At 44.7% G+C, this 27553-nt stretch overlaps 2 protein-coding genes across 5 annotated transcripts in view; both read right to left on the reverse strand.

Annotated features, from left to right (window-relative positions):
• Positions 1–709: 709 nt before the first annotated feature.
• Positions 710–16825, reverse strand: trpm2 (transient receptor potential cation channel, subfamily M, member 2). The gene is made up of 34 exons (XM_041951074.1): positions 16810–16825; positions 16401–16504; positions 15680–15753; positions 15290–15458; positions 15001–15181; positions 14514–14677; positions 14210–14390; positions 14043–14104; positions 13768–13968; positions 12844–12946; positions 11240–11361; positions 10566–10934; positions 10217–10354; positions 9993–10122; positions 9758–9903; positions 9480–9592; positions 8427–8525; positions 7986–8199; positions 6636–6754; positions 6409–6541; positions 5698–5869; positions 5398–5578; positions 5137–5318; positions 4701–4833; positions 3956–4064; positions 3666–3750; positions 3408–3553; positions 3224–3288; positions 3092–3121; positions 2917–3003; positions 2757–2835; positions 2554–2655; positions 1647–1763; positions 710–1462 (listed from the first exon to the last, which is right to left on the reverse strand). Exons 1-34 carry the CDS (start codon positions 16823–16825, stop codon positions 1346–1348), a joined length of 4443 nt encoding a protein of 1480 aa, XP_041807008.1. The 3' UTR covers positions 710–1345.
• Positions 16826–20011: 3186 nt separating this feature from the next.
• Positions 20012–27553, reverse strand: part of LOC121616033 (protein FAM126B-like) — a 44196-nt gene continuing 36654 nt past the window's right edge. The window contains exons 12-13 of one of the 4 annotated variants that reach the window (XM_041950624.1): positions 23228–23901; positions 20012–23189 (exon numbers count right to left, since the gene is read on the reverse strand). In XM_041950624.1, coding sequence (XP_041806558.1) covers positions 23252–23901 — 650 coding nt within the window. In that variant the 3' untranslated portion in view covers positions 20012–23189; positions 23228–23251. Of the gene's footprint in view, positions 23902–27092; positions 27279–27553 lie in introns of all 4 variants that reach the window. The other 3 variants (XM_041950626.1, XM_041950627.1, XM_041950623.1) reach the window with 3 other exon arrangements.

The raw sequence follows: 27553 nt of genomic DNA on the forward strand, positions 1-27553 counted from the left end.
TGCATTATTTTATATGCTGTCAGATGATGATTTGCATTTGTATGTGAATGTAAATACTGACTATATCATCAGATGGAGTAAAAAGTGCAATATTTGCTTCTGAATTATAGTAATTTAGAAAGACACAGTGGCATAAAATGGAAATACTCATGTGATGTACAACTACCTCAACATGACATCATATTTGAGTGGCTGAACTTTACAATCTCGATTTCAAAAGAGTTAGGACGCTGTGTAAAACATAATGTGATCATTTGTTAATCCTTTGTGACCTATAGTCAACCTGAAAACAGCACAAAGACAATAAATTTAATGTTTTGCCTCATCAGCTTCATTGATTTTTATACATATCTGCTTATTCTAAATCTGATGCAGGAACATGTTTCAAATGAGTTGGGACAGGAGCAACTAAAGACTGGGAAAGTTGTGGAACACCTGTTTGGATCATTCCACAGGTAAACAGGTGAGAGTATCATGATTGGGTATGAAAGAGGCATCCTGGAAAGGCTAAGCCGTTCACAAGCGAAGATGGAGCGAGGTTCACCACTTAAAGGAGATTACTACATGGGCTCAGGAAGACTTTCTAAAACTGTTGTTGGTAAACACTTTGTTAACAAATGAGTTTATTCTGTTTTTATTCACCGTCATGGTCCATTTGTTCCTCTCCCTCATTCCGTGTGTTCCTGCTGTTGTTTTCTCATTTGTCTGTGTGGCTTTGAGTTTGGGTGTGGTTCTCCACTCCCTCCTCCTGCCAATCATCCTGCACACCTGCAGCCCGTCCCCTCGTGGAGCTCATCATTCTCTTAACTCTGCTTAACTTTGTGTTCATATTCCTTCCACGATCTCTCAGCTTCCTGCCAGCCCGTCCTCCAGCCGGCAGCCCGCCTGCCTCCGCCTGCCTCCGCCTGCTTCACCCATAACCTCTGCATCAGCTCTTCTCTCCTCATCTCATCAATAAAACTACATTTGACTTTTGCAAGCTCTCTCTCTTTGCTTTTCGGTGAAAAACTTTACTCTACCTTACATTTAGGTTTTACACCACATCTTTGGAATCAGGATTGTAGCTGAAGTATTTATGATCAGTGAACACATATGAATGCTAACACATAGCACAGTGTGTGGGCCAAACATGCCACTGTCCTGTGACATTTGTGCAAATTTTTTGAAAAATAATCTGCAGCAGCATAACATCATGGCTTTATAGTGTCTTGTTTTCAGCCTCTTTTTTTTCACATTTCAGTGCAACAGAGCGAATCTACGTCAGCCGTAACTAAAGGCCACATGGACAGGCAGAGGACAGCCTGCGGGCCGACAGGCACGTTTTCAGCTACGGCGGTGGCGAACATCAGAACTTCCTGTTGTGGAACTCAGCCACCTGCCGCAGAGACTCCCTTTGGTTTGAGTCAAGTCTGGTTCTGCCGCTCACCTCCTGCCACTGAAGGCCGCCATGGCTGCTCAGCACCTGGAGGGGAGACAATCAGAAAACAGTAATTATATATTCACTGTGTCAGGGGTCATATCCTGAATTTATCCCCAGAAATCATCCCGGTGCAGAGGAAACACAGTCCATCAGTCAAGTTCCTCATATAACTGAAGCATATTGGATGCTCTACATCCTCAACACAATAAAATAACAATGTTCTCACCATGTTGTTGATATCGAGCATCACCTGGCTCGTTCTGTCCAGGTGAATGTTTAGGACGGTGGTTTCCACCCAGGCGTTATCTGTGTTCCTGGGGTCGTCCACATAGCCCTCAAACACCTAAAACACAGGAAAACACTCAGAATCAACATAGTCCTCCTTGTCAGAGTCAGGAAAATCTCAATTATTACTCATTTCACTCTTAAAAAGTAATGTAATCAAAAAAAGCCAGTCTGTCCTGTAAAAGCGAGGCAAAGCACCGACTAATTTAAGCTGATGAGAGCGCCAAACTTTTTGAGTCAGTACAATGCAACACAGTTCAACAGCACCACAGACTGCTGCCTCCAGAAGGATCGTAAAGTTTAATCACCATCTCTCACAACACTTTCAACAAAAAGTGACCACATGAACCTTCACGACGGTTGGATTTATTGCAGGGCTGTTGTGTCAGACTGCATTAGGCTTCGCTCCTCAGCCACAAGCTCAACGCTGGCTTCTCTAAACCTCGTGGCTATTTTTGATTCCTAATGCCTCACAGGTCCACAAGGCCTCCAAGGTCAACAGACAAAGGGCTCTTTGTTTTGTCCCGCTCAAAGTTCATGTCTCATGGGGATCAAGCTTTTACTGTCATGGTTCCTAATGAATGTGTGAGTGTTTAAAAACTCATCTCAAGATCGAATCGCCGTCAAAGGCATTTTATCAACTAGACTTGTTTCTTCAACAATTCTTGAAAATGGTTTTAGTGTCAAGAGACACTGCATTCACAGGCAGACGTCTTTACTTTTATATATACTTTTATTAGATTTATAGTTTTGAACTGGCTGCTGCACTTTTTGTATTCATTATTTGTTTGACTCCCTCCAGAAGTATTCAAGCTCGGCCCTAAAACCAACGTGTTGACCAGGCTTACCTTTGTTCCCTCTGGTACTTTTTCGCTTAGTTTTTCATACAACTTCTTTCCCATGGTTCTCTTCAGAGTCACTGGCAGGTGGTCGGCAGATTGGACGGGTCCCTGAAGGTTTCAGAAGCACAACAGAGCCGTAAATTTATTTGAACACGTCATAGAGTTCAGAAAAACAACAGCACCTGAAGTGAACAGACAGCCGGACTCACTGAAGGCAAAGCCAAGGTTCCCCGGCTCTCGCCCCAGACTGCCAGGTACTCCAAAACAGAGCGCTCGTTGTCTCGCCACCTGAAAATTCATTTTCAAAGTCTTACATCACGCCACGTAATCCAGTGGCGGTTTTTAAAGGTACGGATTAAGACGACCCACCGTGTGAGCACGAGATCTACATTCAGATTTGGACCAAGGCGGCTTAGCGCACCTCGTCCCCTGATGCCCGTCCTCCCTCCTGGGTTTCTAATGACAGATGAGACGCACATCAGGCATCAAGACATGCTTGTGAGGTTACTGAAGGTGCTTTTTGATGTCTTATCTAGCATCATACCTGTAATTATCTAAGGTGTCTGATTGTGATCTGCGAGGAGAAACAATAAATAAAATGTAAGAGGTGGCTGATTTATTTGAGATGTATATCCACACAACCTAACATTGCATATGGCCTCTTGGTAAACCATACCCATCCACATGGTCCTCAATGTCTTCAGAGGCGTAATAGGTTGGCATGTATGAGCTGAAGCTGACCTGAAAAGAGGGGACATGAAAACCACCTGGATCCAGTAAAGTCAAACCATCTTTTTTATGCAGTGATGTTCTGCGGACCAGCGGCTGGTGATGCTGTGCTGGAAATGCATGTGAAATACCTCCCATGGCACCTTCTCCTCAGGCACAGAGAAGCGTGTGAGTTTGCTGTTTGGGTAATGAAACTGGCGGGCGTTCACGTGGAACCCGTCCTCTTTCTCCGACGTACTGGCGTACGTGTCAGGGGACTCGTCTGACGAAGTTAGTGCTGCGGGGAAGAATTAAAGTGTAAACAAGAGGGGAGATCTGATGCGTAATATATTTTGAAAGTTATGGCAGAAATATTAAATTAATAAAGAATGAGGAAGCCAGTTGCTAACTCAGTGATGGTGCTTCTCTTGCTGCAAAACCCTGAGATTTCAGACTGTCCATAATCCACTGCAGGGCTTTGGCTGATTGGACAACCTGACGAGACAAAATCAAAGTGGGTCAAATACGTCTGATGGATGCTTACACAATGACAAAGATGACAGATTTTCCACCGCGTACGTCCGGAAATAAAATTCAACAAACACACGTGGGTGCTTTCCTGCATCGCGCCTCGCTCCCCAATGTGAAACGTTACAGACACGGGTGCAACATTAGTGATAACCAAAAATCTGGTCCAAACCTGCTCCTCCAGTCGGGCCAGTCTTTTCACCGTGGCGTCAGAGCTCGTCTCCTCTTCCCTCTCCAGCTGATCGCTTATGGCCGCAACCCTCAAGAAAGAAACAAGCAGTCTGAGCCACATCACACCTTAAGGACTATGTTGCTGCTGTTAAATGCTAAGCTACAGCCTCCAGCCATGTAGCTTAGCTTAGCACAAAAACTGGAAACAGGTGGAAACAGCTAGCCTGGCTCTGTCCAAAGGTAACAAAAAGGCGGCTTTAGTCTTTATGCTAAGATAATATTAGCTGGTCCCGACTCTAGATTCACATTGAATGGACAGACGTGAAAGTGGCGTCGACCTTCTCATCTAACAGTAAGCTGAAAGATGTTCAAAAGCTCCATGGAGTTAAAGAGAACTGAAGTAAAGGTTTTCTTCCATGGGCAACACATTTCATCACACAAGGTTGATTATTAATACAAAAATATTGCGTAGGGCGGCTTTAACATTAGGCCAGGCCTAAAGGCCGGGGCCTTAAGGGGTAAAAACATATGCTACATAAGCTTTTCCATTTTGTGTTGTAAAATACTCCATAGTTCTCTACCTACAGGACCCTTAAAGTTCAAATGAAACAACTTGAGATGGTAAAATCACATTGTGTTGAACTTTCAGAACTACAACATATTGAAGGTGGGATGAGGGGTCTCACATGGACCCCGAGGGGGATAATTACACAGCTACACTGGCCTTCATCCCTGTGGGACTTTACTTTTGGGCTGTGTCCAGGATGCGTCGCTCCATGCTCTGACTCTGCTCCTGCTGCGTGGACAGGAGGTATCTGTCCTTCATCAAGGCCTCCCAAGACAGCAGCTCCTCTTCCTCATTCTCAGGAAGCTCGTTCTCTGAAATACAGTGGCACATGTTTTCTCACTTACAGGCTCGGTTGTCACGGAGATGGTGTAGCAGTTGATCATGTGACTTAGGCATGGAATTTTGGTCATGTGATGACAGGCGGTTCTATAACAGGGGGATGACTGTAACCCAATTTAAAAAAAATCGTAAAAAAGCTCTCAAATGAACGAATGCCAGAGCAGATCTGGGAAAATGACATTTTTTCTTCAGGGACTTGACTATAATGACAATAATCTGGCTCATAATTATACTGCATATAACCATGAAGTCTGCTTCACTAATTCAATACTTACTGAACTCTGTGTATACGATGGGCGGCCTGCACAGCACCATGTTCCTGATGAAGAGGTAAAGATGGCTGAGGATGATGAAAGGAGGAGGGGCGGCAGGGCGGCTGTGGTACTCCTTAATCAGCTCATATCTTTGAAACTTCCATATCCTGTCCGTGTTATCCTGAACTTCCTGGAACGTAAAGCTGCACAGGAACACAAAGAGAGACAGAGCTCACGCCACTGGGACTGAATGGAGGCACGAGGATGCGGAGGAGAACTCACTTGAAGATGGCTATGAGCAGGTTGAGCAGCAGTATGTTGGCAAAGAGCAAGTAAACGCAAAGCATGATGATGGTGAGCCACTCGGGGAAGGCTGGTGTTTGGTTTTCATTCAGCACAGGACACTTGGGCTTCAGGGGGTCGGTGCCATTCATGCTGCAGGACTCTATGTCAAATGCAGCGTCTGCGGAGGGCAAAGAAAGTGTTCCCCAACTCATGGCTAATACACACAAAGAAATAGTTACTCATTTTTCACTTGACAAGACTACAAACCAAGTAATACCATTTTCAGTCTCCACTCACAATCAATATTTGTGGGAAAATCCCCAAATATGGTGCGGTATGGCTCATAAACCGCCCCACGGACAATCCAGTCCAGCCGATTGTCATTGTGGATGAGGATGCCTTGTTTGGCCACACCGTACGCCACCACCCAGATACTGAGCAGGAACATGAAGAAGAACATATCCATCATCTGGAGGACAAAAATGGACACGTCTGAATACTGCAACCAGTGACATGTAACATAATTTCTACCACTACTCATAATAAACTAATTAAGAAAAAGAAGGTTATTACAAGCTGTTGAAGCTAAAACAGGCTTTGTTTCAAGCCTGGACTGTGGAACAACTATTGATTCTCTGATCTGTGGGGTCTCTGAGCAGAATAAGGGGTCAAGAGTTCTTTTGCAGGGACAAGTTTCAGTATCTTAAAGGTTGCCATGTTGCACAAGCTACAATCTCTGCAATAAAAAGCAAGAATGGAATGACAGCAGCTGAACACACATCCGATCACAGTGTGTTAACAAACAGACCCCCTGCAACACTTCAAAAAACACCTTATTTATCACAAAGTGTGCATCTCATCTGCAGACACCAGATGGAGGCCCAGTGAGGCAGAAGCCTCTTTCTGCATTAGATAAAAGGTGTTTTGGAGCATAGCACTTTGTGCTGTGCAGTTGCTCCCATGTTACATCAGATCGGCGTTCGTTATATTGGAATGTAGCCCCCTCACCATCCTCCTGACGATGATGATTTTGGGTCCCAGGGTTCTACTGATAGTGAAGATGGCCATGAGACGGAGGCAGAAGACCACAAAATCGATGCAGAGGAGGACTTTACCCGCATAGAACAGCTCAGTCGTCAGCCTAAAATAGGAAAACACTGTAATTCATAGATAACCCAGCGTCTGGAGGGCACGTTCATGGCCTAAAGTTATTGTCTGGGAGGAAGGATGCTTACCTAAATGCAAGGCCAATAATAAAGAGGAGGATGGAGAGAACATCTAAAATATTCCACAGGTCGTTGATGTACATCCTGGCTTTCTTACGAAACCCAAAGCCATCAGGATCATGAAACAGCTGAGAAACAGAAAAGACAAATTAAAACTAGCAGTTTGGGATTTTAATACTGTGGTAATGTAGATATTTCTTAGAATAAGACACACTTTGGATGCAGAGGCTCCTATTTCTTTCTTTCTGATTACAGTGTAAAAATGTCATAATATTAGTTGGGGCTGTTTTTCCACATATACATTATGAGTGACTGCAATGAGCCTTGTAACCACCAGGGGGCCCCATGCAGTGGTGTTTTTTTTTTTTTTTACAGGCATTTGATTTTTAAGGGAAAAGCTCAACTTCTGTCCTGTTAAAAGTTTACATTTTAATTATTTTCAATTCTGTTTCTAGCTTTAATATTTAAGTTAAAAGTTATTGATACATTTTTATTTTGCACAAGCCATTTTTCCCTTAATTTCCTTAATAACCGTTCAGCGTATTGTAATTCCTATTGGCTGCTCTACAAAGCAGATGCATGTGCACGTCCCTTCAGAAGCCTGATTTAGTGGCAGAAAATCCTGCATCTTGTCATAAAATTCCGATACCTACTTTGCCTACAAAGCCGCATAGTACAACACGTGTGTGAGCATATCCTGGCTCCACGCAGAGATTAGGCTTCACTATGTTTGATGGCGCTCTTGACGTCTGAGTGTGTGTGGTGTACTGGTCCATTAGACATCGCTGCAGCTGCCTCTGAAGCTTTGGGCCGCTCTGCTCCAGGACCACAGAGCGCCGGAGGGGCTTTGCTGATAAAATGAGTCAGAATAAGAGGAACCGGGGTCTTGGCGAGGCCTATGCAGTGGAGAGCGGGCCTTACGTGGCATGAGGTGTCACAGGGCAGCCAACTCCTTCTGCTGCAGATCGAACTTGTGGGTTTGGTGGATGAGGCTTAGTGGAGAGATACGAGGCAGCAGAGAAAGAGGCAGAAGGGTTTGCATGTTTGCACAGGTTTTGCCTCCTGCAGCATTAATTAAAAGCCTTACTGATTATAACTACGCCTATTCATTCCCTTTCATTCAGGGATATTAGAATGATTTGCGGCCTTGAGGCCAGAGGTGGTGGTGGTTTAGGTTTGCAGGACCACCAGTGCAAGCTGTCCTTAAGGGTCCCAAAATGTTCAGAAACAGCCCTGACATGAGCGACGGTGTAACATTAAAAAGCTGTGAAATGCTGGTCTGCACCTCAGCACATCAGCACATGTTGATTCATCCTTCAATATCTGCACAGCGCACACATCCCGGCCGCACTCTCTCACCTGCCTGACCTCCTCACACACCAGAGAGAGCAGCCAGACGTACAGCAGCACCTCCCAAACAGACGGCGTGTCCTGGAAGTCGATCATCAGCACCACCGCGAATAGGAAGAGGAAGGCGAAGTACGACACGATGTTCCAGTAGAACTTGACCTGCGGGGAGCTGTACAGGCAGGCCGCTCTGGACCAGCTGCCCAGAGGCTTCAGGCGCCTCAGGCTGGTGAGGTCACTGCAGACAGAAAAGGGGCTTGCGGTCAGAGGCAACTTGTTTTCATGTCTAACTAGTCTACTCAGGTGACATTTGGGACACTGATTTCTTGCTTTCCCCTAACCAACCTGCAGGTGAAAAACGTTAAATGTAAAGGTGTCTGCAGCTCTTATACAATCTCGCCTGGTTTTTCAGTGAATGTGCTCATTTGCTGTCAGAGGCGACCGTCTACTTACAGCCTACTACAATTTGTTCGAAGCGTACTTCCCGTCACTTTCTCCACCGTCTTAATCTCCTCGTTCTTCTCAGTTTCTCTCTGGATGACCTCATCACGTCTGGGGAGAGTTAGAACAACACTGCTGAGCATCGCAGTAGTAAAAGCAGAGGCACAAGTATGTTAACACATTCAGATATGCAAACTTAAACCCTTCAAAAAACGCTTTTAATAATAAACATCATAAATGACAAACAACATGAACCAGTTGTGCTTAGAAAACAATAAAAGAGGCATAAAAAGCATTCGACTTAACGCAAATATATAACAGCTGTAAACTCTTCTTCAGTGCACATGAGGGCACTATTAGCTTACACCAATATGAAAACAGTGAGGATTTTGGATGTCTTGGGTGTTGTTTGCAGCACAATCATTGGCCAAACTGTTGGCCAAAGAAGGTGGCTGATATTCATATTTTTTACTTTTTCCAAAAGTAATCTTGGATCTGAACTTAAGATAAATGATGATCTTTATCAGAGCATTACTTTTCTTCAATGCTCAGGGTTCCAGAGGTTTTCATCCTTGTGCATTGGCTTCAGAAACAAGTGGTGCACAAGTGGCTGTGTTACAGATGTGCTGAATCAGTGCGGTCATGCTGAGCAACTTCTTTCCCCTTCAGAGAGCGTCTCTTTCTGACTCCTGGTCCACTTTATTGGCCCGGTGTATTGGCTTTGACTGTATCGACTTGCTCTTCTTGCTGCATTCAGTAGGTTTGCAGTTTTTTTGTGTTTTTAGAAAGCAAAATATTTGGCTGCTTTGGAAACACACCAAGAGTGTGTTCGTCTGACCTCTTTTTAAAGCTGCCTCATACAGCAAAAACATGATTCCACTCTTATTATTTCTTTTTCATATGACCTGTGTCTTATTTCATTAATGCCAAGTGTCAGTCATGCTGTATCAATCTCAACACAACATCTTGCATAATGAGAGCTCTCATGCTACAAGAGATAACTAAAAGCAGTGGCATAGTGCGAGCCTCTTAAATATGGGACAGTTGTGAGCTGATAAAACGCACCTGAAAACCAGAAAGCCAGTGTAGATAAGTGGGAAGAAAACCATGCAGAGCAGAACTCTCCACACAGGGTTGTCCACTGAAAGCTCGCCACACCAGATCTGTGTCAGAAGAGCCTTCAAGACAGACCAGCTATCAGAGTGGGTCGCACTCAATCTCCTACACTCAGAAATCAAAGTCTCACTCATTAATTTAGATTAATTGGCTTCAGTTTTTCAAGTTTTTCTATTACAAAAAGTTTTGCATTCAACGCGGCTGGCAAATGTCTCAATTTGCTCTACCTGAACACCTGACTGAGCGATAAAGATCTTATCATCAGCCTCCAGTGCCAGCCTCAGGCACGTCGTCCTTCCCCAAAACAGCGACGCACGCACCAACAACTTCTGAGCTCGCTCTTCGTCACTGTTGTAGCACTCACTGAACACACCTGCGACACACACACAGACACATACACACACAATGAAGACAAATGCTAAGCTTGTAAAATCTTTTACACCAGCAAAGCCACTCTTCTACCAATGGCGTGTTTTTCATAATGATTGGCGAGCTCTCGCATTTCCTCCGCCTCGTCCGCATCACTTCCTTCCTCTGCCATTTTCTTCAGGATCTTGCTGGCGGCCAGGGCGGCGGACATGCAGTCTCTACACTGTGCACATACAGGTACAGTAAGACAGGAGGGCCGCTTAGATACAACACACAAACAAGCACTTTCGAACGTTAATGGTGAACGTTTGGGTCACCTGCTCCCAGGCGATTTCAGCCAGCTCCTTACTGTTCTGGACGACAGCCCAGAGGAAAAGGTCTCTGCCGAAGTCCCTCGGCGCTTCAGCAGCGTCCTCCCTGAGTGCAGCCTGAGAATCTGCCTGACTTTTAGACAGCTAGACACCATAAATAAAACATGTATCAAACATTTCCAAATACTTTCACACAAAAGAAATGTATAAATGAGTTTTGAAAGAAGCCAGAGACTTGATAAGTGCATGACCTCAACATCCTTAACGTCATGGCTCTCAGTCAGAGTTTGCTTTTTACTCAGATTGGCTGATTGTTTTAAACAAAGCATAGTAGATGATGGATAAACAGACTCACTGATGCGGATGAATCCTCCATAGACATGCTGAAGTGGTTTACCGTGCTGGAGGGAGGGTAGAGGGGCTTGGTGAAACTACCCAGCAGGTGGCGCACCTCGTCAGACACGTGGGTCATGGCGATGGTCTCGCCCGAGTGAGCTCGAGCCCGGATGCCGATCGCCGGCCTCCTGCTGCGCCGAGAGCTGTGGACCCGCTTGGCCAGCTTGCGGAGGAAGAAGCAGCCGGGCAGCTGCTTGTAGAGCTCGCACAGGGTTTCCTCGTCCTGCAGGAAATCCCTCAGACTCACGCCGTTCTCCAGCAGCAGACTCACAAACTGAGGCTTGTTGCCCACCAGGGCTGAGAACATGGCCCAGTGGAGGTCACTGGACTGGATGGGAACAAAACCAGTAGGAGAAGGCACAGTGAGCATCCCAGCAGGGAGCATGACTGCAGCCAGTCATTTGGAGAAATACGACGGCTTAGCATCGGTTGAAATTTCCATGCAGAAATTGTCGCCACTCAGCTTTTAGCTACTTCCTCATTAGATTGCAACAAAGAAAGTTTGTGTTCCCAGTCAGGCCGACACACTTGTTAATCTTATCTTAATAACATGAAGGGTGGCAACACAGGCTCAATTGTTTGACACAGATTGCTGCTGGTGTCGTGGTGTCGCTGTATAGAAGGCGAACTCACCTTCCACTGGCTCTCCTCAGTGAAGATCTCAGTCTCAGCTATGTCCACTCGGTTCCAGGCTATAGCCAGCTCCAGCTGCCTCTTCCAGCTGTCGATCCCCAGCGACTCGCTGGTCCTTGAGGCTGGAGGCGATTTCACAGTGACACGGCTCATGTGGCACTTTTATGAACCAGAGATGAAACAAGACTCTCTCTGCACATCAGCTCAACCTCTATCCTAAATCAAGACACTTTTTACTGTATAATAATATTTGAAAAGCAGGAACTGGAGAATATTTGGCTTGTTTTTGCTTCATAATGTTATGTCTCGTCAAGTCTGTTAATGTGTTTTGTTCACGAGCATCATGTCTTGTCTTGCACTTCCTGTTTTATTGTGAAACCTAACTCTCCTCTCGTTTCAGGCCCTTGACTTCCCGGTGTGTTTCCCGCCTGTGTGATTGTCTACCCCGCCCTAATTGTCTCCACCTGTTCATTGTTACCTCGTGTATATATAGTCCGCGTCTCTCTTTGTCCTGTGCCAGATTGTCTCGTGCCATGTCTTGTACTGCCTTGCTGTCTAGCTTTCTTGATCCTTGTCTCCTGAGTACCTAGTAAGTCTTGTTAGAAGTATTGAGTCATATCTTTTGTTGTTACTTTTCCTCTGAGTTAAAGTTTTGCCTTGCGCCTTTTGTTTGATACTTTTCTCGTAGTCTATTGCCAAATTAGTTTGCTATTTTTCCATTTTGATCCTTAGCGCTTTTGTTTGTACTTTGATTATCTTCCCTTGTTTTGTTATATCATCCTGAGCGATTTAAGTTAATAAATTATTCTTATTTTGAAACCTATCGCTGCTGTGTGGTTCTGCATTTTTGAGTCCTGACATCTCGTGCCTCCGGGCTTGTCACATAATTGAATTCAGTGGTTAATCAATTAAAAAAATGCTGATGATTTCCTCTTGCTTTCTTATCAACAAACTGATGAATGAACTACTTACACCAAACACCATAAAGTGTTATCTGAAAAGCTGCACAGCACAGACAAGCAGCAAGAAGCAAGGAGCAAGGCTTTGCTCAACAACCAAGTTTCTGCTATGAACTTTGTGGCCTCAGGCGAAGTAGGACAGCGGATGTCCTCGCTGAGAGCGGGGCGACTGCCTGGAAACGCATTTTCATTACTCCATAGTTAATGGAACTCAGTGATGGAAACTATGGGCAAAGCAGTTTAGCGAGAATCATGATCCATCATGATCAGAAGCCTAAGCTAATATCAAGGGTGGTGGACTTGCTCATCGTTTGGAGCACTTTGGCTCAGTACACTTTTATAACGGCATGCATTAGGCTTGCTCTAAATGGGTTTCATCAGTCTTCCTCAAGACCAGCATGAGGAAGAAGATGCAAGCAAGGAGAACTGAAGCAAAGTGTGGCTATCAATGTCTCTCTGTAGAGAAAGACAATCCTTAAAATGAAAATATCTGCAAGAATATCTGTGTTACCATGCAGTCACTTTGTAACATTATACTCGCTAAGAGCTGCTTTGGCATCAAGCCTCTCTGTCTTCACGTTTAATGCTGTCTTAATGCCGGTCTACAATCAGGTGCTGAGCATTTGCATGGAAGCCAAAGCTTACCTTTGAGCAGTGCTTGAAGAATAGCCACATCCACATCCCCACGATTGTCCTCGCTTACCCTGAAGACTGTCAGCAGGTGAGACATCCTGATGATGTCCTGAATCTGGCACAGGAAGCAGACACAATCAAGCAGGACTTATGTTTAGCACAGTGTCAAAATATAAGTTGCAAAGTGCTTCAAAGAGCAAGAGACAAAGACCAAACTAGAGCAAAGACAAAATATAAAATCACACCAGATACAATGGCTCATACTCGTAGAAAGGGGCAGAAAGTATACACTAAAGTCGCTAAAGGCTAAGTTCATCAAAGGCTCCGTCGCCCCTAGTTACTAACCTGGACCTTGTACCAGCCAGGAGATTCTTTTCAGAGGATTTTAGGCTGCGATCAAGCTGGGGCTAGACCATTAGCCTTGAAAGTAGTCAGTGAATTGTTAAAATCAATTCTGAAATCAACTGGTTGCTTCAGAGGGGACACTAAGACCGTGGTGATGCGGTCCAGTCTGAATGAATAACTGTCTTCACGTTAGCAGATGATGGAAAAGATCCAACTTTGGAAACTTTTTAAGTTTGGTCCAGATTGAAATATCTCCATAATTATTCGATGGATTAAATGTTCAAACACTCATGATCCCCAGAGGATAAATCCTGATGTTGGTCTTCTCCTGAAGTCTCCTCTGGCGCCACCATGAGGTTGACATTTTTGCTTCAGAGTGAAATTTCTGGGTTTGATTAAATTTGGTCCATTCATGGTGCCCAGAGGATGAATTATTTCATCTGGCATCATCATCGTCAGGTCGAAAATTTCAGTTTGTCCAATACTTTGGTTTGATTATTAAATACCAGCAAAACTAATGGTGGTCCCATCAGCCTCAGCTGTGTGTTAGTATTTTCTATTACTGATACTGCTGTCGGCACGCTCCCATACCTTCTTGGTCCATTCTATGATCTTGAGGTCGGCGAAGTTTTCATACTCTTGGCCAAAGAACCTTTTCATTAAGTGGTGGATGTGAACGATGGTGACCCGGCTCACTGGCAGTCCTGCCACCTGGGCAATCACATCCGCTATTCTCCCAGAGCCCTCCAAGATCACACATGGTGTACCATTCAGCATGGCGTTATAGATGGTCTGAAAGGGGAAACACAAGGCAGTCAGGTCAAATGGAGGCACAGAGAGAGACAGACAGAGAAGTGATGACTCACATTGAGAGTGCCTGGCCCTCCATCCAAAACCACACACACCACAGGGATGGTCACGCCACTCTCTGGAGGTTAGACAAGAAAAAAATCAATATTAAAAGCAGGACAGATAAATAGAATCAGATCTGAGATGTTATCTGTAACGGCATGCTGCCTCAGCTATTCTTAACCTTTGTTTCCCAGCCGCTTTCCAGAGATGCATTTCTCCAGGCGGGTGCGCAGCTCAATCTCCACGCCATAGTGTCCCTGGGTCCCATCATCCACCAGCAGGAAGTGGGTGTGGTTGTTATCGAGGCAGGAGAGCCGGCCCTGGCCCTTGACGTCCAGCAAATAATGCGCTGGGAAACAACCCTACAGACATAGAGGAGGAGGAGGAGGAGAGGGAGGAAGGTAGGAGAGGGCTGTCTGTTGTGCAGGTGATTAATCTTGTCAAAAGAAGGAGACAAACCATGTGTTCAAATGTGGTTATCGTACCTCTGAATGCACCAGAGCATCCCTGTTGTGAATTATACCCCACGTTGCTACTCCAATAGCTACGATCTGGCCCTGCGTGGAGCTGCTCAGGGCGTAGTCCCTCACCGCCTGCCCTACGTGCTTCATCACGCCAGCATGTGTACCACCAGTGATGATCCACGCACCTGTGCACAACACAGCATACGTCCCAAATCAGTGCTACTGTACATATATCATTTGTTTGGCCATAAAGGAACATATGTACGGTATGCACAAAAACTTCATGTGAACACCCACACATATGACTGTTGGACATACTACTTACATACTACATGGGCTCAGGCACACTTTATAAAACTGTTGTGGGTTAAGAAAGCTTGTTTGCAAATGCTTGCATGTTGTAGCAGTATAAAATAGGACACAGCCAGTAAGATTAATTGGCAGTAAAGGAAGAGGGAGACTCTTTGGCTAATCATCAGCACACCCATGACGTCTCGCACGGGCTCACCTGTCGTCTGGGCCACTTTGATGAGGCCTCTGTGGAACATGCTCTTGAGACCAGCCTTCAGAAAGAAGTTCTTGGCTCCTCCGGTCACTGAGATCAGGAGGTTTGGAGGAGTGAGCTTCCACTGTTCAGTCAATAGCTGGTACAGGATTTCAGGGCTGGTGTCTGTGGACACTCGCGCATACTGAGAATGGACATAAAAACACAGACGCAGAGGCGAGGATAAACACATGCACCACATTTACATGCACTCAAGTAATGTTACTATAATCCAGAGTGAGGATGGTCTCACCTTGCCAGTCTTTTGTCCCAAACCGCCAAAGCTGATGTCTCCAAAGGCATCAGTGGGCACCTCGCGGATGTGCCTGTGTCTGTCCCACGACTCGCCTGTGAAGTCCTCTGGCTTGATGGCTTCATCCACATGCTCGGTCTTTGAGTAGTCACACTTGCACACATCCCCTCTGGTGGAAAAACAAAAGCGAATGCTTGCAGTGTTTCCATGTAGCAAAGTGGAACAAGATAGAGCAAGATGTGATTACTCAGCAGGCAGTTCAAGGGAAGCGACAGCTACTAACAGATTCAACTGATGTGTAGCTGAGGGCGATGCCTCCTCTCACATCAGCAGAACAGAAGGCAGGTGCCACAGTGTCTCTGTCTTATTGTGCAGAGCAGCTTCTCCTACCTGACACCTCTCTCAAAGAAGCAGCATTCCTTCTTGTGGATGTTCTCCCTGATCCAGGAGGCGAGGACGCAGCGCTGGAAAGAAGGGGAGACAGGAAGGCGCTTAGAGGGTCTGGCTGCGCTGATGGCCAGAGTGTGAAACAGCCGCGACTTCGCCGCCTCATCTACCCCCATCCTGGAAGCAACGTGGGGAGGGGGAGGCTATGGTGCACAGGTCTGCCTCAGGCCGAGAGCTGACAGCATGGCGGGAGAGAGGAGCCTCTGCAGTCAGTGCTGAGGGTGCTGGCTCACTCTCTGCACTGCATCAGTGATGTCAGAGCTGAGCTGCAGCCGAGCCGACTGCTGAAACCCGACTAAACCCTCCACTTACGGGACAGAGAGCAGCCGGGCTCCAGATCTGGATCGATAGATATCTGCATTATCTGAGAGTGGATTAATTACAGGCCAAATTTACTCCAAAACAGGAGTATGAGCAATCCACCATTAACAAAATCAAAGCAGCTTCTGTATTCTCCTCAAAAAGTACTTGCAAACCATCCTACTGGTTTAATTTAGTCTTCTTCTAAGGTGCATTTATATTACAGCAAGGACAATATTACCTATGTTAACACCCATGTACATTTAATAGCAAAATTAAATGTCCTCACTCCTTCGATCCTCATGCTGGTGAGAGTTTAACAATAGTCAGACTGTTGCGTCACAAATCAAAGGCGAACACTCACCTTCTGAAAACGAGAAACCACTTGATTTAAATGAAGCCTGTTCTGCTGCTGCTCCTCGATCACTTGCAGCGGGTGAATCTTATTCTCTGATTTAGGCAGCATTTCTGAGGAAGTGAAAAAAGAAACAGTCTGATATCAGTTAAACACCTCTGCTTGGAGGAAGCAACCAGAGCTTCTGGTGGAGAAAGGGTGATGAGACTCAATTACAGACTCTAAATCTATAAAACCTGCAGAGCCTGAGACTTTAAACTTCTGTCATACGCCTCTCCTTCGCTGACATGTGATCTGTTCTGCATTATCTCCCTTCACTGAGGCCCCTGCAACAGCAGGTCACACACACCTCCAGCAAATGGAATTTTTAATTAAGGACCTATACCTACAATACCACAGTTTTAAAGTCGACACTAACCCACTGATTCAGCCATGGCAATAAATACTTCCCGATCTCAAATGGACACAGAGGCTGTAATTGCCTTGTAATGCTGCACTGTTATGGCTCCACCTCTCAAAACAATATCAACCTCCTCCCCTTGAAACTCCAAACATCCGGTAGGTATGCCAGATAAGATAATCCAGCATCCAGCCAGCCGACAGCCAAAGTTCTGTGATATACAGTGTGTGTGTGTGTTTAAAAATGGGATTTTACCACATGGAAGATCACCAGTTTAATTCACTGGTCTGAGAGTGTTTCATCCACGTACCTTCCAGTGAGTGTTGTCAGACCCCAGGTAGAGGAGAGGAAGGCTCGCTCATTTTTCTTCATTTTCATTAAGAAAAAAAAAAAATCAGCATTTAAGGTTTGATTTGCTGCGGTTGACATTACCTCTTACTGCTCTCACGTCCTCCTTTAAACAGCGGCAACAGCATGGAGCACAGCTTGACAAACACACACTCTCAGGTGTGTGGAAGACGTGCTATGTTTCATGTCCTTCGCCAGGCGTTACAGTACTTGTTGCCAGGTGACACCTCCAGAGTATTCAACTAGGGATCTTGTTACTGATTGGAGGTCTGACTGGATCTTTGCAGCTACTTGAGTTCATGGTTCATTCATTCACACAAAATGAATTAGTCGTATTTATTCAGCGTGAAGTATAAACGCTCAGTAAATAACCAGATTTGAACCAGGATGTAGATTCAGAGACGAGCAGCTTAGGTTGAAGTTCATGTTTACTCGTAGTAAGAAACAGGTAAAAGTTCAAAGCAGGCAGGCAGATCAGAGCAACCAAAAAGGTGGGGCCTGTATATGTGCTGGGCACAGGTGAACAGGTGCGGGGAAGTGCAGGTGATGAAAAATGGCGAGAAAGCATAAAAAGACAGTATTTGATGATTTGGCTTTTCAACATATATTCAATTAAACACATTGTTGTTTTACCCTGAAACATGGACCCACTTGTTGGATTCCTTACATTTATACAACTTGCAGCCTAAAACACACGAACAGGCTTTATCTTTTATTCTGTCAGCTATTCTGAAAGTGAAATTCTGAATAAATCTGTGCTTGCTGTCCCGTGACTTTTAATCTAGTGCCATATGTGTGGCCTAACTAATGACACTCCCATCGGCCTCAGCTGTACTTTGTATTTATTGCTAATTAGCTATGCTTGCATGCTAATATGCTAAACTAATATGGCTAAAAGTAGTTTCCTCTTTCACATAATTTCTCGACTTAAAATTAGTACCTTGGTAATACCAATCCTTGCATGGTAAAACTATGCAACTAGAGCAAAACAGCTGTGAAGGTCTTTGTGTTTAATAATTGTAATGTTTAACCCTATTAGGTTAACTCCTTTCTGTAAAAGCTGTGGTATGTGTAACTGGTTTAAGGGTGAGGGGCCCACCCTGTACTGTGGGGGTCAGAGGTGTAGCTGCAGGGTTTCAGCTCTGCTCAGCTGCTGCCTTAACACAGATCAACTGACACAAAGGAAATTCAAGTCTCAGTTTCTGTTTAATGAATCAGTAAATTCCGATAAATGACTTTTTCTGGAAGAATCAACATCGAGTTGAACACATTTATATTAGGTTATGGATAAAGTGTTTTTTGTTAGTGGGAAGCATTCATTTATCAGGTTCGGTTGATTCACCTGCTGAGAACTGGTTGTTGTTCTGATACACCACCACTAGATGTCAGCACATCACCACTAATCACAGCTCTAATTAAAAGCTCGCAACCAGCTGTGTGGGAATTTCTGCAATTAGGCTCAGATTTGTTTATATTTATAATTGATAACTAGTTAAATAAGAAGTCTGTGGTGTGTAGTTTTCTTATTCTCATTTATTCTATGATCACAGATCCTAATTTTAATACTAAGACAACAATTAAGTTATTTTCATGGGTTATTCTCTTGATTAATTTGGTCTATGATATGTCAACAAAACAGTGAAAAATGCACAGACAATGCAAAAATCACAATATTGTGGAAATCCAGTCTATAAATTAACAGTTTTGTTTGATCAACAGTCAAAAATCCAAAGATATTCAGTTTATGATCTCGTTGGGCAAAGAAGCAAAAACCCTCACATTTGAGAAGCTGGAACCAGACAAGACAAAGTTATGCTCGAAATATAATTTTAGCACTAATTGGCTCTAATTATGAGAATAATTGAAAATAATCAAAATCCCACATCTCTAATGAAATCACAATGACAGGTGACACCTGGTGACACCTGGATTGTCAGTTACTGAACACCTGGCAGGTGTTCAGTAACTGACAATCAACATTTATTGCACCATCTGCAGCTTCAAGGTCTTTTTTTTTCAGGAGAGCAGGAAAAATTGGCTCTACTGTTTGTTATTGATTTTTTTTTTAGTCTCTACCCTTTTTAATCAAACCAATACGTCACCATGGTGATTGGTCACATGGAAAAATAAGAGTGTATTAAAAAACTGAGCCGCAGATCTTTGTTAACTGAGCTTATTTATCAACTGAGCGCAGTTCTATGGTGATGAGAGACTATGAGCAGTGTCATATTGAACCACTTACACATACAAAGCAGACAGACACTGGTATCCCTTACGGCACAATATTTATTCAACAATATACAGATTAATTTCTCTCTACATCTCAGACTGGTCTTCAGTTTTTTAGATTTATCTCGCTTTCACCTTTGTACATTTTTTATTTACAAGATTTAAAATAAGTCTTTCTCTCCATTTATACAACATCAACAGTACAGTGTTATCACATGGTCCAGCAGCTTCCCTCGAAGCATCTAGATGAGATTCATTATTGATAATCTGTATTTCATACACCAACTGACGTCTTTGAGCCACAGAGCAGCAAACTGACAGAAGGGCTCAAACATGCACCGAAAGTCCAGGTGTGGCTTTCTGTCTGTGAGGGCAGTCGGACGACGAATGGATGGTCCTCTCATTTCACCCACGTGAGAGGGGTCCTTCGCTCTGCAGCACCACAACAGGGTGTATAAACAGAACCACTGAATGGGGACACTGTTGAGGCCTTGCACCTTTAAAAAAAAAATCAGCTTAAATGCATCTGCCCCATCCCACCCAGCAGGGATCAATGAAAGCCGGTACACCAAAAAGAAAAAAGGGGGAAAAATGTTGCATAGAATCAATTCTGACTTCAAGAACAGAAATTTTGGTGCTGCCATTTTTAAAATGTGGCTTTTTGATAAGCTCCTGAGACCTTCCAGACTCCATAACTTTTTTTTTTTTTGGTTTTGAAATGAAAATATAGTAAATAGCTGTACCCTTAGACTTTAACAAAAATAGCATTGTGTTGGATGTGACATCACATAGAAGCACTACTTTAAAGAGACTAAAACCCTGCATTGAGTGTATACACGTTTGCACATCTATATATATCATTTCAATAACTATCTTGAGGAGAGAGGTGGATGGATTAAAGTGCATTATACTGTATGAAAACAAAAGCCCACAGTTATCACATGCAGGACAGGAAATGAACTTTGTCCACCAGCAACAGTGGCTGACCAAGCACTAATTTCACATTTTTTCACTAAAATTAGACTTCTTTTTGAAATGTAAGTGGACCTTATGGGGATTTCTGGGCTCATTATTCTCCCACAATGGATGGCAGGTTCCAGCCCCAGTCAAGTTTCATCAGCATTCACTGGCTGGTGTTCATTTCCCGCCCTGGTCACATGCAAATAACACCAGACACTGAGGGATATTTGTCTATCGGTTACTCTAAGTCAACATACAGTACCAACATGGCTGCTGGTAACCTTGGTCAGGGGCACTCATATTAATGACATGAACACGTCACCAGTTTTAAAACAGCAAAAAGGTGCCACTCAACTCACAGCAAAGTACAGCAAATGGGAACCCGGCTCGTCGTGAGCCACACAGCACGGGGATGACAGCAGACAGACCAGGTGAGAGTGTGAACTGTCGCTGCACTCCTCTCTTCTTCTTCCACAGTCAAGTCCAGCAGGAGGAGGAAGAGGAGGAGCACGTGAGGGCCAAAGAGCCGACGGAACGAGGCTTTTTGGCCTGAAATGTTTAAGGCTAAAGCGCACGCAGGACTCACTCGGGAGCAGGAGCAGCAGCTGTGGAGGTTTCCAGCACAGTGGGAGCGTGAGTGTGTGGGATTTTCACTGCAGACTGAGCTGGCTTTTATATACATTTATCATTCATCCTCGTTTTAAACAAGCACGTGAGCAAAGACGCGGAAAATGCAATACAACAGCAGACATCTACAGTACACAGACGCATAATATACTGCTTTTACATGTGAACAGCAAAGCTTAGCGATGATCGTGAAAGTACGGCGTGACGCACACACCTGTGATGAGTGAAAAGAAAATTCATGGCAAAAAATAGGTGAAGCTGCATCTAAGGGCACGTTGAGCCGTATGTCCAAACATCCCTTTTTCTCGGTTAAAGTAAGACCAGTAAACAGAAAAAAATAGGCATTTTAATTTAAGACACCCAAGCAAAAAGAAAGATTTCCTTAAGGAGAGGATGTGTATTGGCACATCTGGCAAAGACAAGGACGAGACTTGGGTTTGGCTCGCTGGCCGTTTCACGCATCTGAAACAGCAGTGCTTTGCAGGGCACTAAACATGCAGACAAGCACGCCGTGTTCATATCACTCAGCCTGGGCAGGGAGCACTACAGAAGGCTAGCTAGCACTGTGCGCAGATGCAGGCATTTAACAGCAGAGAAGATCCAACTCCATGCACATGAGGATTAAAAAAATTGCACTTCAAAAATCATTACATAAAAAAAAAAAAAAAAAAAGATTAGCAGGACATTTCTAGGGAATCCAAATAATCTTGTTAATCCCAAATGTGGTTGTCTGATATAGAACAGAAAATACGAAAACCTGAAGACAGTCGTGTTCTTGTTTTGCAGCTAGGTTTTGTGCATGATGCGATTGAAGTGAAATGTCATAACTCCTCACATGAACACACACACACAGATTTTACTGTGTCATTACAGTTGCTGTGTGAAACCATTTTGGTCCACACTATTTTAATCCCCCCCCCACAACTAGTCAAGCGCTCCAGTTTCAAACCAAATGGGGTCTTTTAAAATCCTGCGTCTGATTGGGAGACAGGCGTCTGAGTGGCAGGTGAACACACAATGAGGTAGAACAAAATGTTTCATGAGCATCCAATCAGAGCACAAAACAGGAGACACAATCGTCATGGTGACTGCTGATGCGCAGTGACTAGTACAAACCTCCAGAGGGCAGTAATTCACCGGCTCAGAAAGAACACCACACACGAGCCAAACAAACACACACCAACAAGCGCTTTCAGATGGAAGGACCCATTAAATGGTTTGAACCTTAATAACAATCCAATATAAAATACAGTCATTGCCTTTTAGCTTCAGACCCAAACCTGCACTGTTTTAATCCCGTTCTTCCACGAGATTCAGCTTTAGATTTTAAATCAAGTCACAAGATGAATTCCTTCCTCTTGTAGCTGCACATTAGTGAATTCTTCCGATTCATCCAGTTAAAAGCTTGGGGCAAGACAAAACCCTTACCACATTCCAGTTTGGTTTTACAACAATCTTAAAAGTCTGATTTTACGGATCAAATGAGAATAAAATGAAGGTCAAAACTAGAGAATCACTTCAAGTCTGAGTGATTTCTGCCAAATCAAACAAGTGAAGAAAAACAAATGCTACCTTCTTTGGACTGTGATTAAAAAAAAAAGAAAGAAATTTTACTCATAAAACCATTTATGCCTAATTAAAAACAGTTAACAAGGAAGAAACGATTGCACGTGAGCCCGGGAATGAAAGGGAAGGAATGAAGAGACCCCACTCTTCTCCACACGAGCGACTGGTAAGTGTTATTGCTGATTCATTTTTTTGACTGATTCAGTCAGGAACTCAAAAAATCTGAAATGTCATATTATCCTCCTACAGCTAGCGTGGCATCCTTACGAGTTTTCTCTCCGTGTTTGCTCCCTCTGAGGAGAGTTTCTCTGTGGGATGCTCGGCCCGGTCAGACGGGAGGATGCGCTGACATGCTGGACTCTTTCACAACAGTGGGCAGTCGTCGTTAACCTCTTTTCTCGTTGCTGCATTTCCAGACACGCTAAACCCACCAGCAGCGACTGCAGGTCACAATTTGAAGTTTAATGGATGTTAAAAGGGTGGACACACAACTCTTGAGATCTTGAATTAGACACACACACAAACACACACACATACGCACACACACAACATAGATAGGTAGACAGAAGTTGTCAAAGTAGGGCTGTAAAGAGTTGCAGAGGAAAACTGCATGAGTGTGTGTTATGAGCAGGTGTTTTGTGTGTATGTGTGTGTGTGTGCGTGTGCGTGTGCGTGTGTGTGTGTGTGTGTGTGTGTGTGTGTGTGTCTCTACCATGCCCTGCACTGCACATTAGACCTGTGATATGATCTGCATGTTGAAGCTGGGGGAGCGGGACTGCTTGGTGAGAGGAGCTCCAGGAGACAGGAGGTCCTGGGCGTCCTCTGGCCTGATGAGGTGCTCCTCTTTCAAGCTAATGGTGGAGTGGCGGTGGGAGCCACCTGCCGGAAGCCCTCCTTCCTTGTCCGAGCCCCCCGCCGCCTCCTCTCGCTCGTCATCACCTCCGTTCAGGTTGAAATTCATGCAGTCAAAGGACTTGCTGGAGGAGGTGCTGCCAGTCCGCACCAGCGTGGGCCCCGCAGGGAAGCTCAGGTGCTTCTTTATGGGGCTCAGCTGGATGGCATCCAAGTTAATGCTGGCTGGAGGCGACTGCTGCCTCTGGTGATGCTTCCTCACAGGGGTCTGGTGATCCACCGACAAAACCGCCTCCCTCTCTCGCTCCCTCTCTTTCTCCCGCTCTCTCTCTTTGTCCCGAGACAGCCGGGCCGTGATGGCCTTCTTGATGCTGCTGCTGCTGCTGTTCAGGCTGCCGCCCCTCGGCCCCATGCTGCCGCCCGTCTTGGTTCCGCTGGGCTGGCTGCTGTTAGACGCCCCGGAGGAGAAACCCTCGTCAGGGTCGTTGACGTTGAAGGAATCTTCCCCGCCGCTCATACCATCAGCATCTGAACATGAACATGCACGAACATACAGAGAAAAAAAGCATGATAGACAAACAGGAAAGAGAGCAAGGTCAGATGAGGGCTGAGGTTATGTTGACAAATTAAGTTAAATCAGACTGTGAAGTACCAAAATTCAGACAAAATATCACCATAATCCAGAGAAGAGCCTCTTGTTAACAGTGGTGTGAACAGGCCTGTGAAAAACTTAATCTGAGCAATAACATTAAGAATCTTTAAAGAGTTTATAAATATTGCAGAATACATTAGCAGATTAAATAAGTAGCCTTCAAACAGGCCCGCGCTAACATTCAACAGACCGTTCTGCTTCATTAGCTCACTCATTATGCATCGAACAGAGGTACAATGCGGTATGGTACACAATGACCTTGAGCTTTGATCATCTGATGTAATTCAGATCGACTAAAATCTGACGAGCTGTTTGTTTAGGAAAGAGCTGAGTTCAATAACCTGCCTGATTAGACAGCCGAATTCGTTAAGCAAAATAGGTCATATTCAAAATATATTAAACTTTATCAATTAGCATCCGGTGATAATTTGGTAGAATTCAAACAGGCACAACATTGACATGAAAAAATATGAACAATAAAGCAGTTACTAATCCGTCAATGAACTCATTGTTTGAAAGCTGAAAGGGAAAAAGATGATAAATCGGGTTAGAAAAAGCATGTTACTGACATACGGTATGCAGGGTAAGGCCTGTTAAAGAGAAGAGACAGAGGATCAGCCGTCTGTCTCTGTCATGCATCGCTGGGACAAGCAAAATTGGTGGACAGGGAACCACAGGCAGCACCAGAAAAGAAATGGAGGAACCGAGAAGAAAAGGTCTGGACTGACATGCACATAACATGAGGAGAAGACACATGCTCTCCTGCCCATCCCTCGTTTCTCCCGCAGCGGGTCACGTGGCTGGCCTGGCGGAGACGAGCCTGCCAATCTGTGGAGAGCACTGAGGCGAGTCCGCACACCTCATCAGATCAACAGCACGCCAGTTCGAGCTGACAGCCCGCGAGGCTCAGTGGGCCGGTCTGCAAGCCATCACAAGCCAACCCAATCCCAAATGAAGAGCTTAAAGTTCGTCACAGCTTCATAAACACGGATGAAATTAAAGGATCGTACCATGTTCTTGCATGTTTTAGCCTTTGGACTTCAATTTGCTCATGTTTGTTTGTGCAGTACATTTATATGCTTGCTATTGATTTCCAGTCATTTCAGTATGCTACTTCAGCTGTGGAGCAGGGACCATTTTAAAAATTCCTCCTAGATGATGCATTCAAGGACACTCTGATTTTAGACCTGACTGTTGAAAATCATTGCATAAGTACACAAGGTGTGTTTCTGGGAAATATGGTCCATGTGAAAAGGATAATGTGAGTTTTGTGATATAAAACAAAGGGAGGAAAAGATATTTGGACCTGAGAGCGATGTTACACAAAGCAGGTGCGTTTGATGCAGGGATACACAAACACTGTGCACATGTAGGGAGAGGATAAAAGTAGTATAAAAGTTAAATACGTTTATTATCGTGACTACATTGCTAAAAACACTATTGACGGTGTGCGTTTGTCATTTCTGTTAAAAATTTAGATTAAATTAATAACATGTGCAGCAGCTGATTTACACAGCAACAGTAGGAGTTCTTAAGACTGTCCCTTTTCTCAATGACAGAACAAAAAAAGAGAACTGTAAAATATTCACTACTTGAGAAGCTACTGTTGCTCACGCAAACTTTGTGTTACGGTCATTTTCACTGTCAAGTGAAATGAATGGAAATTAATGTCTTCCTACAAGGAAGGAAATCAATTACAAAAAGTGTGGTATACCATAGAAGACTTTCGTGTTGCTGAGTGAATGCAAATTGTAGTGAAGTGGCTTCAACATGCAGAACTACTGGTACGGTAATTTCCAATATTGCTGCAATGCAGCTCCAAACAAAAGGAAGTGTGTTTGTTTCTGCCACAGAATGTCCAGTAATTGTACACAGACACTCATTCTGTTTTAAAATAACTTCTCTCTTTAACTAGGTGGTAGATTTCTGTCTAATGAAACAACTTTAAGAGTTCTTCTGCCACAGCTGCACTGAGTTTCATGACAGATCATGGGAAGAAGACGGGATGGCACTCAGACGAACACTGCCAAGCCAGGGAATGAGCTGATCTTCAGTCACGTCAAAAGATCTGAGCGGCGTTTTAAGATTTCGAAACATGTAGCAACCAAGCATGGAAATGGACACACATTCAACAAGACAAAATGGGCCGTATGATAGGTCCTGGCAGCGGAATAGCCTTTGCTGATCAACGTATTGGATTTGTTTCACTTGACAATAATCAGTCTGCTCACTTGGCCTCGTCATTTGACATGTTAAGTGTTCCAGGCTTTCATGTTTTAGCACAGGTTTGCCGTAGCGTGCGCATGCATGATGAAGGGCTCATTCCCACTCACTGAGCTGAGGAAAAGAATTGTAACATGGCAGAACACAAAATTAGCATACAATAAAGCGGCTGCTCTGAAAAACAAAATGGAAGGCCTCTTCCTGCAGAATAGCGGCAGCAGATGGGCACTGCTGGCCCGAGTGACCCTAAACTTGCGGTGGTGTCAAACACCGCAAGGGGCAGCTTAGGAACAAGATGTCGGGTACTCTGTGCCAGTTTTGTTAAAACTGATGTATTTTTCCTGTTAAAACGACAGAAAAAAATCAATCTACTGTATAAAACCAATTGTCAGACATGGAGAGCTGAGAAAGCCCAGAGTAAAAGGTCAAGCTGCAGGCCGGGCACTGAACATGCTCAGTGAGTGACAAGGGCGGCAGTCTAAAGTACGTTGGAGGCATGATGAGGAAAAAGAGAGGATATGACATGATGACACGGCCCATGCAATATGGCCACTAGCCGCACTTCCTTCAAACCCAGAATAGGCGACTCTTCCACTCTTGAATGAGGTGACAAAAAGCAGTGGTCTGGTAGTAGAGGGGTTGTTGGCTGAGGGTCTTATAGACTGGATGAGTTAGTATACTCTGGGGAAGTGAAGAGGCAGCCACAATGGCAACTGCAGAGTTAACCCTCTCAAGCTGAGGAGAGGCAGGAGGATGAGGAGGAGGAGGGTGGGGAAGATACGGATCGAAGGGGCCCCTCCTCCTGAGGCCCTCCCTGCACTGAGTGACCGCCCCTGTCCCCTACCCTCAAATGTGATGGGGGGAATGATGCTGCTGCTGCTGCTGCTGTGGTGGCTGTGAGGCCGCCCTCCTCTCTCCTCATTGGCTGCGGGGTCCCAGGGAGTGTGGCGGTGTTGTTGGTGGTGCTGGGCGAGGCTAGGAGGATTGACGATGAGGCTCAACTCTGCATCGGTTGAGTAGTCAAAACAATCTGGGAGTCAACAACACAGACGGGGAAACGTGTTTCTTTAGTGGCGACCAGCCCCAACTGAGTCGGGCCTCATCCATCACGGGCACAGCAGGCCTAACAGCTGCCTGTTAATTCTTTTGTAGACTACAGAAAAACAGGAACACAATGATATTTAAAAATGAACTGCCTCATTTATCGCCCATCTACCGGGTAAAATGGAGTCAGTAGAATCTACAGGCACCATTTTGTTGTGAGTTTCTCTTAAACCGCAAACCTTCAATTTAACTGGCGATACA

Source organism: Chelmon rostratus, chromosome 13 (genome assembly GCF_017976325.1).
Source record: "Chelmon rostratus isolate fCheRos1 chromosome 13, fCheRos1.pri, whole genome shotgun sequence".
Lineage (NCBI taxonomy): Eukaryota > Metazoa > Chordata > Actinopteri > Chaetodontiformes > Chaetodontidae > Chelmon > Chelmon rostratus.